General features: G+C 39.4%; 1 protein-coding gene across 20 annotated transcripts in view; it reads right to left on the bottom strand.

Annotated features, from left to right (window-relative positions):
• Positions 1–13,519, bottom strand: part of celf2 (cugbp, Elav-like family member 2) — a 192,780-nt gene that overhangs the window by 28,806 nt on the left and 150,455 nt on the right. For all 20 annotated transcript variants that reach the window (XM_034133337.1, XM_034133338.1, XM_034133341.1 and 17 more), the window contains exon 7: positions 7,166–7,245. In XM_034133337.1, the coding sequence (XP_033989228.1) occupies positions 7,166–7,245 (80 nt within the window). The remainder of the gene's footprint in view (positions 1–7,165; positions 7,246–13,519) is intronic.

The raw sequence follows: 13,519 nt of genomic DNA, 5'->3' as shown, positions 1-13,519 counted from the left end.
CCATATTTACTGCCCCCCCCCTCCATCATTTCGCCTCTTTATCCTGCCCGCCAACAGATAACGGAGACGAGGGGAGGATTGCATTGGGAGGGAGAGTGTCAGTGGATTCCCCCCGGAGACAGTACTCCCCAAACCTCTCTGCTAAATATCTCATTACTCCAGCTGACACCCAGCGAGCGGGAGGAAAACAAGCCCAGAATGAGGGTCCTGCCCTGGGAGAGGGGCCGGGGGCCTCTACGCTCGCTGCTCCCTGAAGACTCGGCTGCACTTTAAAGTTTTACGGGCGATCGGACGGTTGGTCAACTTTGGCCTTAAGTGATGAGAACATGAGGAGGGAAAGTGGCAGGTGTTGGTTTTACTGAGAGAAACAAAACCAGCTTTGATCTGACCGTAGGGGGATATTGAATAATTTATTAAAGCTTGGAAACAACTCAAACTTTCAGATATTTCACTCTGTGTGAATATAGCGCTGATGAGCCATGCGTGGGAAACAACATCAATGATCAGGCAAAACCATGAATGATTTGTAAATATTACATTTCGACAGTTTTTTAAGTCTTAACAATTAACAGGAACAGCAAGGAACAGGGAAGAATCCGGACTCTCATCATCTCATGCACGATTGAAGCTTTTTGTTGTCGGTTTCAGAATATCGTTTTTTATAGATTTGAGTTGATAAAAGACGTCTGTTAAAACTCTGCCTCTGGGTGCGATCACACTTCATGTTGTATTATTAGTAAAGCATCTGATTTGTTTTGAATGGGCCACCTTTGGACGAACAGCAAGGGGCAACAGGATGATTCTACGTCTCTAGAATATTCCACGAGTCCCTTGTAGATTGTAAAGATATAACAACACACTGAATTTATTAATAACAGTCAATTAATGTTAACCAACAAACTTTGTGGTCATTAAAAAGTGGAAACTGCTTTGTGTTTAATGCTCTCTCGATTCAGATATTTTGAAAATAACATGTCATTAATTCAATACCGGTGGTGGAGCATCAATTTATTTTTGATACTATTTTAGGAGAGAGATTTTCACTGTCTCCAACGTTGCACAGCGTTCACATCTGAAGAGAATAAAGCACTCACAGAAATCTCTCTCCCCAGGAGACAATTCCACTGGGAAAGCACTCTCTGAAATGTTATTTTTGGTTTGTGTCTTACAATTTTTGACAAATCTGCTACACAAAAATGCCTCACGTGGATACTTTTCTGCATAGTTTGGATCGTTGAAGGCACTCAATGTCAATCATCCTTTAGCAAGATGATTGGCCCTCATAAAACATCTCCAAACACACGCATCTCTACTGTATGTTGTGTGTTTTTGTATGTTATTAGTAGATGGATCAGTGCGTGTATAATAACCATTCATCTCAAAATAAACTTCATACGTGTAGAGTGCATAGGGATGACGTATTGTTGTTGACCAACCCAAGAAGATAGCATCGTAAGGGCTCCCCTGACAAAAAGCAGTGGGATGTTTTCATTGGATTTTTGAATATTGCAGAAAAAAAGCTATGTGGCAAAATATGATACTTTAAAGAATTTAATGGCAGGATAATCTCCACCTATTAACACCAATTTTATGATCGTTAAAGCATTACTAAAAGTAAAAAGCTAGGCTATGAAATAAGTACAACACGGTCACATGACATAACGTCAGCACCGCTAAGCTAAAGGCTAGCATAATGACATTTAGTACCGTAGTCTCATTTAACTTTTGTAGCAGTCACTGTTTTTACATTTTTAAATTTAAAGTTATTTTTGGGCAACCAGAGCCTTTTATTGTTGCGACAGATTTGAAGAGGGCAGACAAAAGAGATGAAACCAGCTCTATCGCTCTACCAATTGAGCTACACTGTTTTACCACACAGGCTTCAGACGTTAGCCAAATGCTATTTACTGACATATTTTATCGTAGAACAAAACATGAAAATCTCTTCAGCTTGTGTTGACCACAGACCTTATTTAACCTTTACTAAGATTCCTTTTCAGAATATATCATAGAGTTTGGATAATTGTAGCCCTTGATATACGTGTTGTTCATCCTCAAAGAGATGGAATGTGCCTCATACCCGTGTCTCCAGAAGTAGAAATCTCCTCGGCGTTGTGTATTTTTATGTGATTGACATATGCGTCAGAGTAGCCATGACAGCCTATATTCTCAAAATGATACATAGCAATAAGCACCTAGCACAATTATGGAATCCATATGTATAATTATGTCATTACAGTGTTTAAATATACACCTCAGCACCTGCGTCAGGCCGTGGTTTGACCCTCCGACGCAGAGAAGTAGAACTTTTTGTCAGAAGTTACAGACTCGAGCAGGAGTTCTCTCCCTAATAAAGCTGACTGAACTCCCTGAAGTCAACTCTCAGAGACAAGCGTGGAGAGAGCCTCACACATCACTTCCCATCTCTCCCAAGCATACACGCAAACTGAACTTATAAGCTCCGGTCCGTTTACCTTGCAAATCAATCTCTCATAGCTTTCAAGAGAGTTTATGCTCTGAGCGTCCTCCATCTCATTTATTTACCACTCACTGAGCCTTTAAATGTCAAACCATGTTATCTGCAGCTACTAAAAGGGAAGCAGGAGGCCCTCTTGTCCTTACAAGTGTGCACACCGAGTCTGGAGTATCCGTGCACATTTATTTTAACCTTTTGTCTCCAACACACGAAAAGCACTGAGAAAAGGGTGCTACATGATTTGGAAAAAAGAACTCATTGTGATTATTTTTGACTGATATTGCAAAAACAATAAGTGATTGGAAATGTTTTGCCTCATTCTCATTGAAAACATATTAAAATGTCATGGTGTGATTTTTCTAAGAAGATCTGTACAAAACAAATATGTGTTGGTGATCTTTAGAATAAGATGTGTAAACCTGTTGCTACACAAAATATAAAAAATGATATGAAACAATTGTATTTTAACATATATTTAGCCTTCCTCTAATCTGAATATCGCACTACTCCATATTGCAAATTCAAAACAACTACTTCACTCTAGCCTATATTCTCCTTGGTCTCCAATGCCATTTACAGATAATGGTTTGATTTCTCAATTATTTCTCAATAAATCCATTTTTAATAACGGATCTCGGCAATCATTTATTTAAATTTTTTCTACAGACAAAAGGTAGTTTGTTTGTTTGCATGATAACATAAAAGCTCCTGACTCTAAACAATGTTATCCATATTTTCATAGTAGAAGGTAGAGTAATGCCGTCCCTAAAACGGATAACATTTGACATATTATCACAAAAAATAAAACTGGTGATTTACAACCCAAACATTTATAAATCCTTTGTCAGATGTGATAAAACACAGTCAAAAAGTAGATATCTTGAGACTTATTTGTGGAAGTGGATTTGATAAGACAAGATAAAACTTTATTGATCCCCGTTGGGAAATTCAAGCGTTAAAGCCGCAACATGAAAACGATTGAATCACAGGATAGGACAGGTAAGAGTGGGCCATGGTAATACGAATAAACATATAAATAACAGTATATATTAAATAAACAACTACGGACTTAGGTGAAACTGTTTATATTTATACACCTATGGTTGTGTTCAGAATATAGTTATATTGACTCCTGTTAACACACCTATGGGATCATCCAGCTTTATATGTCCCTCAACATCAGCCCTTATTCATCTAATATTGTCTTTCTCTTGTCTGACCCTCTTTACTGCAATTGACAGATGTGGTTGTTTACTATTAAAACAGACACTGCTCTGTTGTCTCTCATGCTCTACTTAAGCTCTCGTTTACATGCGCCCGAACGCGTGTGCATCGGCGGTGAGAATGTGTGTGTGTGTGTGTGTGTGTGTGCAGCGGGGGCAGGATAATGTTTGAGTGGGTCCCCAGTGTCATGTGGGGAGAAGAAGGAGCGTCGGAAACAGAAATCAGTGTTGATGAAGCGTCGCACAGGTGGAGCTGAGTGCTAAATGGCCATGTATAAAAGGAGTAGATAATGTAAAGCACAAATACAACACAACGAAGCCAGCCCACTTCCTGTGTGTGTCTTCAGAGGTTCGACAGTGAATTACCTGTCTCGCTCATATCCACTTTCATTAGGGCCTGACATTCAGCCAGCGTGTGTGTGTGTGTCAGTGAGTTGTGTGTGTGCCACTGTGTACCTGAATGTCACGCCTTAATGAGAATGGATACGACAGTGACAGGGCCATCAACACACACATTCCCATTTATTTTTTCAGCCATGACATGTACGCACAATCTCGCTCTATCTAAGACAGAGGAGTGCAATAGAGCCAAGACAATAACCAAACTCTATTTACCAGACCTCATTCCCTCACACGGACCCGAAGTAATTACTTTTAAATTGCAAAAACTGAGGAACATTAACAAACGGTTGCGGCAATTTGGGGCCCGCCTGGGGCTACACAGCGTGTTTTCAAATGGAAATGAAGGTATTTTGCTATCGTCCACTGCAATATCGTTATGGTTTAAGGCTTCTTTTTCTGTGTGCCTGATAAAAGCGGAGGACACTGGCAGTGTTTACCTGGCTCAGAAAGAGGATAATTCCAGCTTAATGCTAACGCCGTCACTGCTTCTACTCAGACAGAAACGCCGCTGCTGCTCAGCGTAAATCCACACACACTTCAATGATATCCGCAGCAAGGAAGTCACTTTGTGTTGGAAAGTGGTGGGGACTTATTTGTTCAAACAGTCTTCAACATGCCATTTCAGGAAATGTAATAGGTGGATTGGAATGAGGTAGATAACGATGGCGGAAAACATTGCGGTGCATTGAAAGAGCGTAGGATATTACAGAATTGACAATGTGAAAATAGAAAAACACAATACAAAACCCTCACACTGTATACTAAGGCTTCACGATTAGAAACATAAATAAATTATGATGATTATTTTAAATTATATTGCGATATGATATGAGATATTAGAGGGATTGATTTAAAAAAATATATATATATAATTCACATTTTAATTGAGAAATATATTAAATAACCATGGTGTGATTTTTTAAGTAAAGATTTGTTATTTAGGCTGAAAATGATGTTTGTTGGCCAGAGCTTATCTGCAGCTTCACATAACTTAACACCCTTAAGTTAGACATTTTCACATATTTTGCTTTTACCAAAAAATACACTAACTGCATTTTGGATACTGCACTTGTCCATTTTGCCTTTTTAATCAAATGTAGATGAATTGCGCAGCCCTTCTGTAGTCTACAGATAGTCACAGGGTGCAGCATGCGTTTCCCCCATGTCAGGGTCACAGCACATCAATAGCAGCCATGATTATCATGATCAGTACTAATGAGGGGGCTCGGGGGTGAACGTCTCTTTTCTTACACACTGTTATTACCCCTTTTTGTTCCTCTCTCTGACACTCGTCTTACACCATGTAATTCGGTCCCAATCACAGCCTGTCACCCTGACCTGTCACCAGCCTCACAATGTTGACAAAAGCGCCCCCCCAAAAAAAGAGGGAACACAAAGGAGGAGCGGCTGGGGCCCATTACGGCCCCGCCGGGGTCGCGGTGCAGCTGATGAGGTCTGTAACACCACCTGCACATTGTGACTTTCAGGTCAATGGTGCTGCTTTTTTCTCACATTGGAGCCTCTGCCAAAGTTTGTTATTGAGAAATGTGTGACCAAAGATATAACACTGCTGGCTTCTGTTTCAGCAATGCAGGGGCCTCAAACTAAGACATCACGCATTTTCTAAGACATTAAAGGAACACCAAATAAAAGCCATTTGTATATCAGTTGCTCACGCTGCGTTACATTCAAACACCGAAGAAAAGTTGTGTTATCTTGCACGCCTCCACATGCACTTAGAATACAAAAATGGAAAAATAATCTTATGAATCAAAGTAAATAAGGGCCAAAGGCAGAACTATATTAAACCATCTGTTTACAATATTTCACAAAATGCATGCTGTGTAATCCAAATCTCATTTACCCATTCACACCCCTTACTTTCCTCACGCATGCATATTTGTTTAAACCAAAACACTTATGCAAAATAGTCTCATCTGCAAGTTAGAAGTATATCAAATAATAAGGTTATAGTAAAAATGCGTAGTGAACATTTGACTGAGTAAAACAGACTTTTAAAAGGGTTTTCTGCTTTAGAATTTGGCCCCAGTTTACGGTTATTCGATATTTGGAATATTTCTTCAGGGTGGAGGCATGAAGGACATTTTTCACCTATTATAAGCATTTTCAATGATATATTATAGGTTTCAGATATATACAAAACATGTCTCTGAAGTGTTTGGTTTGAAATACCAAACAGATCATGCATCCCATAATCCCCTCTGTTTCAGCCCTGTTTCAAAATGGCTGATTCTGTAGCTTTAAATGCTAATGAGCTGCTGCTGGCCACGCCCCTCTGAGAAGTGATTGGTTAAAAAACACAATGGTGCTCTAGGAGGAGATTCAGGTGATAAGGTGTGGGGGGGGGGGGGGGGGGGGGGGGGGGGGTGGGGGGGGGGGGGGTGGTGGGGGGGGGCTAATGGTTAGACAACCCAAAAAAACATTGTGACATCACAAAGTGGCCAAAATCTGATCAGCTCATTTTCAGACAGGTTTTTATATAAATGGATCAGGACAAAAAGAGAGAGGATATTTTTTCCTGAAACTTTCCTAATCTCTTTACACAGAGGGGACACATATTTATGTATAAAATACATGAAAACATGGATTTTGCACAATAGGTGACCTTTAAAGAACTTAAGGTCACGTGGGGGAAGTAATTGATATAGAAATTGGTGGAGTACGACTTTACGAGAGAAACGTCTAAATGTGGCAGTGTGATCTGAACGTTTTTTTCATTCCCACATTTCCAGAAAGACGTGACATGTGAGATTTATTTATTCTTGTGTTTAAAATCAACTGTAAAACCTGTTTAACCAATTGCTGCCTAGACCTTAACATTAATGTGACAGCATTCGATTCAGGCTCGTAAATGAGATCAAATGTTACTCGCCCAACTTCAGAAGTCTCCGTGTTAAGTTGTGACTTTAACAGAGAGGTGACTCGAGGTGTAACACAAATTCAAACATGAGAGCAGCTATTTAAAATGCCTGGAAATGAACAGGGTAAAGTGCATGTTCAAAATGAGAGACAGAAAGAGGCAGAGAGAGTGAGAGTACAGTACCTCCATAGTCTGAGACTGGTGCATGGCTTTGATTGCATTCTGTGCCATAGCTCTGGTGGAAAACGTGACAAACGCACATCCTGTAGGGGAGGGGGAAGGGGGGGGAGGGAGGGATGGAGGGACAGTGGAAGGGAGGGGGGGCAGGAGGAGGAGGAGGAGGAAGAGGAAGAAGAGGTGGGAGGACAAGAAAGAACAAGAACAAGACAAAAGGGTTGGACACGTCGTTGTTATAAAAAAAATTCAAACAGAGATTGATACAGAGAACAGCTCACAGGAGGACAACAGTGTTATCAGTCGCTGTGGAAACAACAGCCGGAAGAACAAGCACAGTGTCATGACAACAACCCGGATCAGCCTCAAAGTGTATAAATGCACACAGAAGGATTCACAAATGTAACAGGGGATTTATATATAAATATCTCCGTCCAAAAATGTTTTCAATGCACAGACAGAAGTATTTATATTTATAAAGTATTTTAAGGTTGACTGTCGTTGTTATGCTCTGTTGTGAACATTGGTGGAACGTAATAAAGTACATTTACTCAAGTACTTCTACTTAAATGAAGAGCGGTTTTTATGTTAATGGTACAGAAACTTGCGAATACTTTTAAATGCATATATTTGTGTATTTTTGTATTATTTTAAAAACGAGAAATATGTATCTGTGGAATCCAAAATATATTTTTGATTATTTCTCCTTCTTTTTTTTTAAAGCTAAATATTTTTTGTGTGCATTGAATTTTTGTGGATGGAAACATTTATATATAAATCCCAAAGTACATTTCCTTCTGTACCCATTTATTCATTTTGAGACTGATCCGACCACATACCCCCCGTAACCCCATCCCACCACAGGACAAAATCATCATCGGGGGCTTTTGATTGGCTCTTCCCCCTCCTTTTTCTCTCTTTCTGTCACTGTCTCTTATTCTCTCCTATCGCTGCTACACACTGACCGAATTAGTCATACCTGAATCCCACTCAATGTAAATCAGGCCGAATCTGCATGCATTTGAATTAATTTGGCCCTGTATTGTGCGTCTGATTGGCTCTTTCTCTCTCTGTCGAAGAGGAAAGAGACGGGACAAAATATCTGCGGGTGCCTCGAGAGTCAGATGGAAAATCGTATTCAAATCAATCCACGGAGAGAAAAGCAGGAGATGAGCGGAGGTGTAGTCGACCTCCTTCGTGACTGACACTGATTTTAGCCAATCAAGTTTGGACGCAGCTCGAGGGTTTTTTTTTATTGGCTGTTGGAGCATAAGGAGGTTGTGTTTGTCTGACTGGTAAGGGAGTGATTAGAGGAGATAATGTGAGAAGTGCTTCAACAACCCCCCAGACTAATAATATGCTAACAAACTCACTAAGCCATGTTAGCGCAGCCAGGCCTGAACTGATTACACACATGCTCACACACACTCTCACACACACAGGTTCAGGTTCGGCTGGCTGACTCGTGGTTTGACGATAGAGGGGGGAATCTGACAGCCCTGGTCATCAGATAGACTGTGAGGATGGGATGAAAGGTTTTGGAGGAAATAGGGAGGAGGAGATGGATTATGCAAGAGAAAGAGAGAAAGAGAGAACAGACAGATGTGTTCAGGAAACAGATGCCATCATGTCCTGCTTCACCTTTATCAACGCTGTTTCGATGACAGAAGCAGTGTAGAGTGATCAGTTTTTCTCTTATTTCTTTTATTTAGTGTGTTATTGGACATTTTAATTCAACTTCTTATCTTTGTAAAAATATCATAATTGTATTTAATTTTGTGTTTATACTCTTAATCGGATTTATTTATCTGACTTATATCCATATTTTATTTTATTTTTTATTTATTTTTATTGTTAGTTCTTAGATTAGATGGTGGTTATGGTTATATAAATCTTTATTTAATATATTTTATTGTTAAGTTTTTTTACTTTTTTTATTTATTCATCTTTTTTAAATGGAGAAATTGTCACGAAACCCAACATCTCTAAATATTCTGATATAAAGTATTTTGTATCAAATTTTTCCGATAACCTCACTTTGTACTTTATACTCATATTTACTTTATATTTTTATTTAAAGGTGGGGTAGGTAAGTTTGAGAAACCGGCTCGAGATCGCTAGAATTTGAAAATACACAACCGGAGAAAATCTGCCACTTCCTTACAGAGCCCCTCCTCCAACACACACGAACGCGCACATGACCAATGAGGGCACGAGATAAGTTTGTGCACAGATGGAAGGCTGACAGGCAGGTAGGCCATCCAGTCATTTTAGCCGGGCCGGCTAAAATGATTGGTCGTGCTTTTTACAGTATTACGGCTTCCACAGATGAACATTTTTTATGGATTTTTTGTCAAAGCACTTAAGATATTCATTGCTATCGGGATGTTAAGAGCATTCCATGGAATATAACAAAAAGTGTATCTCGAGCCGGTTTCTCAAACTTACCTACCCCACCTTTAATGTCCATTTATACAATACTGTATGGAAAAGTGTTTTTGTTAGTTAGTGTAACCTATCTCTTAACAAAAGTCAAGGTTTCTTTTTCCAATCACCCCAATGTTTAGATAAACTGAAGTAGTTTCAATGTAACACAATCAAAGGAAATTGACAACTGTGGTTCCCATTATATTTGGCATACCATTCAATAAGGTCTAGATTCAATTTGAGTATATATTAAGCATGATAACGATCTTTCCCTAACCTTAATAAAGTACTTTAGTAGCTTAAACTTATCTAGCACTTTAAAGAACAAGAGAAGTGCTTATTTGTAAAAGTTTTAAAAAGCTTTACATGAAGAGGCATCACCTTTGAACAGATCTTTATTCAAATAAATACATACAGAACTCAGCCTCAGAAAGATGAGAACTTTCAGCAGTATGCACCACACCTGCTTTTATTTTGTATAAAACATATTTGACCTGAAAATATTTATGTTTTCTTCTAACTGGTAAAGTGGAAATGTGCTAAAATGTTGTGTAAACCTGCCTTTCTGACCTAACATTACAGAGCAGTAGAGACTGAGGCTATCACATGTTGCAGCACTGACCTAGTAAACACTGCACGGGGCTGCAGTTCTAGCTAATGTTATTTTAGATAGGACATTCAAAAAGGGGTCATTTTATTCTATTTTCGACGGGCCACGATCTGTCTGCTTAGCATCCAGCAGGTTTCCCCGTCCTCTGCAGAGAAGAGCTGCCCCAAAACTGGGTTGATTTAGTTAGCTCTAGGATAGTCCTCCAGACTCACAGGTCCTGAGTCTTTACTACCATTTATTTGTATTTTTATAAAACTGTTCAGGAAGAACGTCATTGGTTGTCATCTGATGGAAAACCTTGTGCAGACAGAACACCCTAACCTCCCCTACAATTATTTATATATTTAGCTGATCTCTCTTTTACTGCACAATTGAGCATTTGTTAACATGAATCATTCAATCAATAATTTTTTTGTTTTGCTTGTCCTTGTTTGTCTACCCTCCCTCATACTGTAAAGCGTCTTTGAGTTCCAGAAAAGTGCTATATAAATACAATGTATTATTATTATTATTATTATTTATTTGATCTGTTATTGCATATAATTACTTTAATTTCCTGTGATTTTATCTTGAATCTTACATGTTCTTACTTTAACCTATTTACGCTTTATTGCCTATTTTCACTTTGTTATTTTCTTATTGTCTTATGGTTAAATCATTATTTTCAATTTTTTCTATATATATGGAGCGACTGTTTCAAAACGCAATTTCCCCCTGGGATAAATAAAGTATTCTGATTCTAATTTCAAAAGAGCGATTCTGCTGAAGCTTCTAAATAAAGAAGTCTTCCGTGCCCGAAAATGTGCTTTGTTAAAGTCAGAGCTGCTAAAGAAAAAATAAAACTGTAAAATCCGTGCTTTGGCTCGTTGGTGCTTGTCTTATTTTTCATTTTGGCAGAGGGATGGGACGAGGCTTAAGCGCTAAAAATACCTCACGGGCCGCATTCTGTCGTCAGCGGAGAACCAAACAGTCCTTTAATGAAAGTAGGGTAGCTCCCAAGGCCCAGACATCCACTGGTGGTGTGATCCATATTTTATTAATAGTGGGATAGAGGAGCTCTCTGCTGATTGATACCGCTTTAACACGAGTTGGTGGAACTGAAGGCCTCTAGGGACCGACAAATCCTTAAAGACCTATTTATTTCCAACCTGGTTAGGCTTTTTATTTACTAGCCAGATCCGAGCTGGACTAAAAGCACATTTCCCAGCGCTAAGTGGTTTATCAGATCTAGAGGAACAAGGATTTGGCCTTCAATCTGAAATATTCATGAGGACGAAAAAGCTGAAAAGGGATGGAAGGAGAAAAACGGAGGGGGATGTCTGGGAGAAGGAGGACAAATTGATGCAAGACTGGATTCTAGGACAGCGATGGTAAATAGAGACTGTTTGAGGCGCAAAGGAACATGGGAGTTTGAGGAGTGCAGTTTGAGGCAAAGATTGCTTCTAGATAGGGACAACCTTAAGGAGAAAGAGAGACATTGAGAAAATGAGACTCGAGTCGACGAGAAAACATCCATAACGCCCGACAAGCACAGACAAAAATATACGACAGATCCACATTGAACCTTTCGTGACGATGACAGTGACAGCTCGTGTGACAGGAGGAGGAAAAGGAGGACAGAGAGTTTTTCAAAAGCCCCTCCATCTCCTCAGCACATAGAAACCACAAAGGGGAAGAGGGGAGGGGGAGGTTTTGGGAAGAGAGTAGAGGGGGAGGGCAGGGGCCTGTGTTTGTGGGGCAGAATGGTTGATGATGCAAGGGATCCCTGTGTTACTACAAGGGCTATTTATAGAGGTACAATCGCTGGGTGGGATTGATAGATGACTCTTGTGTGGTCAAATGCAGACCTTATGATCCACTGAAATTGTGACTTTGGCCACTTTTAAAGAACTTATTTTAAATCCCTGTACTCTAGTTTGATGGAGATTTCAGAACACGACGAATCGAATTGGTTTGACAGCCTGATAATGGGCCTGCTTCTCGTTTTCTAACCAGCCCCGGAGCACTTTGTTTAGAGTACATTATGTCAACTTAACGTACTGCAATTACATTAAGCAAACACAGCATGACATCAACAAGTAGACCGTTTGCCTGGAAGCAGTTTGTACCCTTCTCCACATCTAGTAGAACAGCTTATTGAGATACTGCCATATTTGGAGTATTGATGATATTTACTCTTGTGTTGACAGATTATTTACCTTTTATTTCGGAGCAGACTTCTTTTATTCTTCATTCTCCAGATCAACAAACAAGAAATAGTTGCTAATAGTTTCCATTCTTTTTTATAATAATTACAATTCGCTTGACATTCTGCTTTCTGGGGCTTGAATTCAAACCATAATGCTATTTTGGTACTAATTGTTTTATATTTAAGGCGGTAAGACAGACACTGTCAAGTCACATTCATATTATTTGACAAGACAATGTCTTAATCAAATCTTGATCATTTTAAAGTAAAGCTGCTTTTGACATTTGAGACTTTGGCGTATTTTTGATGAATACAAAAAGGGATGTTGTTAAAATACAGTATTGAATACAATTTGGTAACTATTAACTTAAGTAGTTTCAGTTGCTTTAATGTAAACCAACCAGAGTGTTAGAATATGTTCATGTCATTAAATAATTAATCATGACCACCAGCTCTCCTTTACCTTAATAAAGTAGTTATATAAGCCTGAGCCCTTTATACATTTGTATTGGCTCCAGTATAGAAGATTTAAAATAATACCTAACCCTACTTATGCATTATATAAATACATATATGTTTTTGTTACAATTGCAGAATGTTTACTTGCTGATTCTACTTCCTGTATAACCTTAAGAACGACAGAAAAAACAGTGATTGAGCGATGAGTATTTCATCTAGTCTTAAACCAATGCAAAAAAAAAAGGAAAGGAAAATGGCTGCTTGGCTTTGAAATTTAAATTCTTCTGTGTAAAATAAAGCCAACGTACTGCATACATGTAAATGCAACAAGCAGCAACATGTCTCCCTAAAATGCCCTTCAGCTTCACTGCGGAAGTATCAAAGAGCCGAGGACTGTCTTACAGTGAGGCTAAACTGGATCAGCGGGGAAGGTGGAGGATGTGAATGGAGGTTAGGAGGTCGGAGGGGGGGGGAGAGGGGTGATCTGGGGCTGAAGCTGAGAGAGCGAGGGGGGGGGGGGGGGAAAGAGAGAGAGAGAGGGGAAAAGAGATATATAGAGCGAAAAGGAGAAGCATGTATTCACAGTGGTCACAAAAGCCTCAAGATGTCGCTGAGGTTCGTGTGTGTTTACTTCTCATCGTGACTCTCTCAGAACCTCGAAGAAATCTCGACCAACAAG

This window comes from Trematomus bernacchii, unplaced genomic scaffold (assembly GCF_902827165.1).
Source record: "Trematomus bernacchii unplaced genomic scaffold, fTreBer1.1, whole genome shotgun sequence".
Lineage (NCBI taxonomy): Eukaryota > Metazoa > Chordata > Actinopteri > Perciformes > Nototheniidae > Trematomus > Trematomus bernacchii.
Note: the sequence above shows the minus strand (reverse complement) of the source record. Positions and strands in the feature narration are given on the sequence as shown.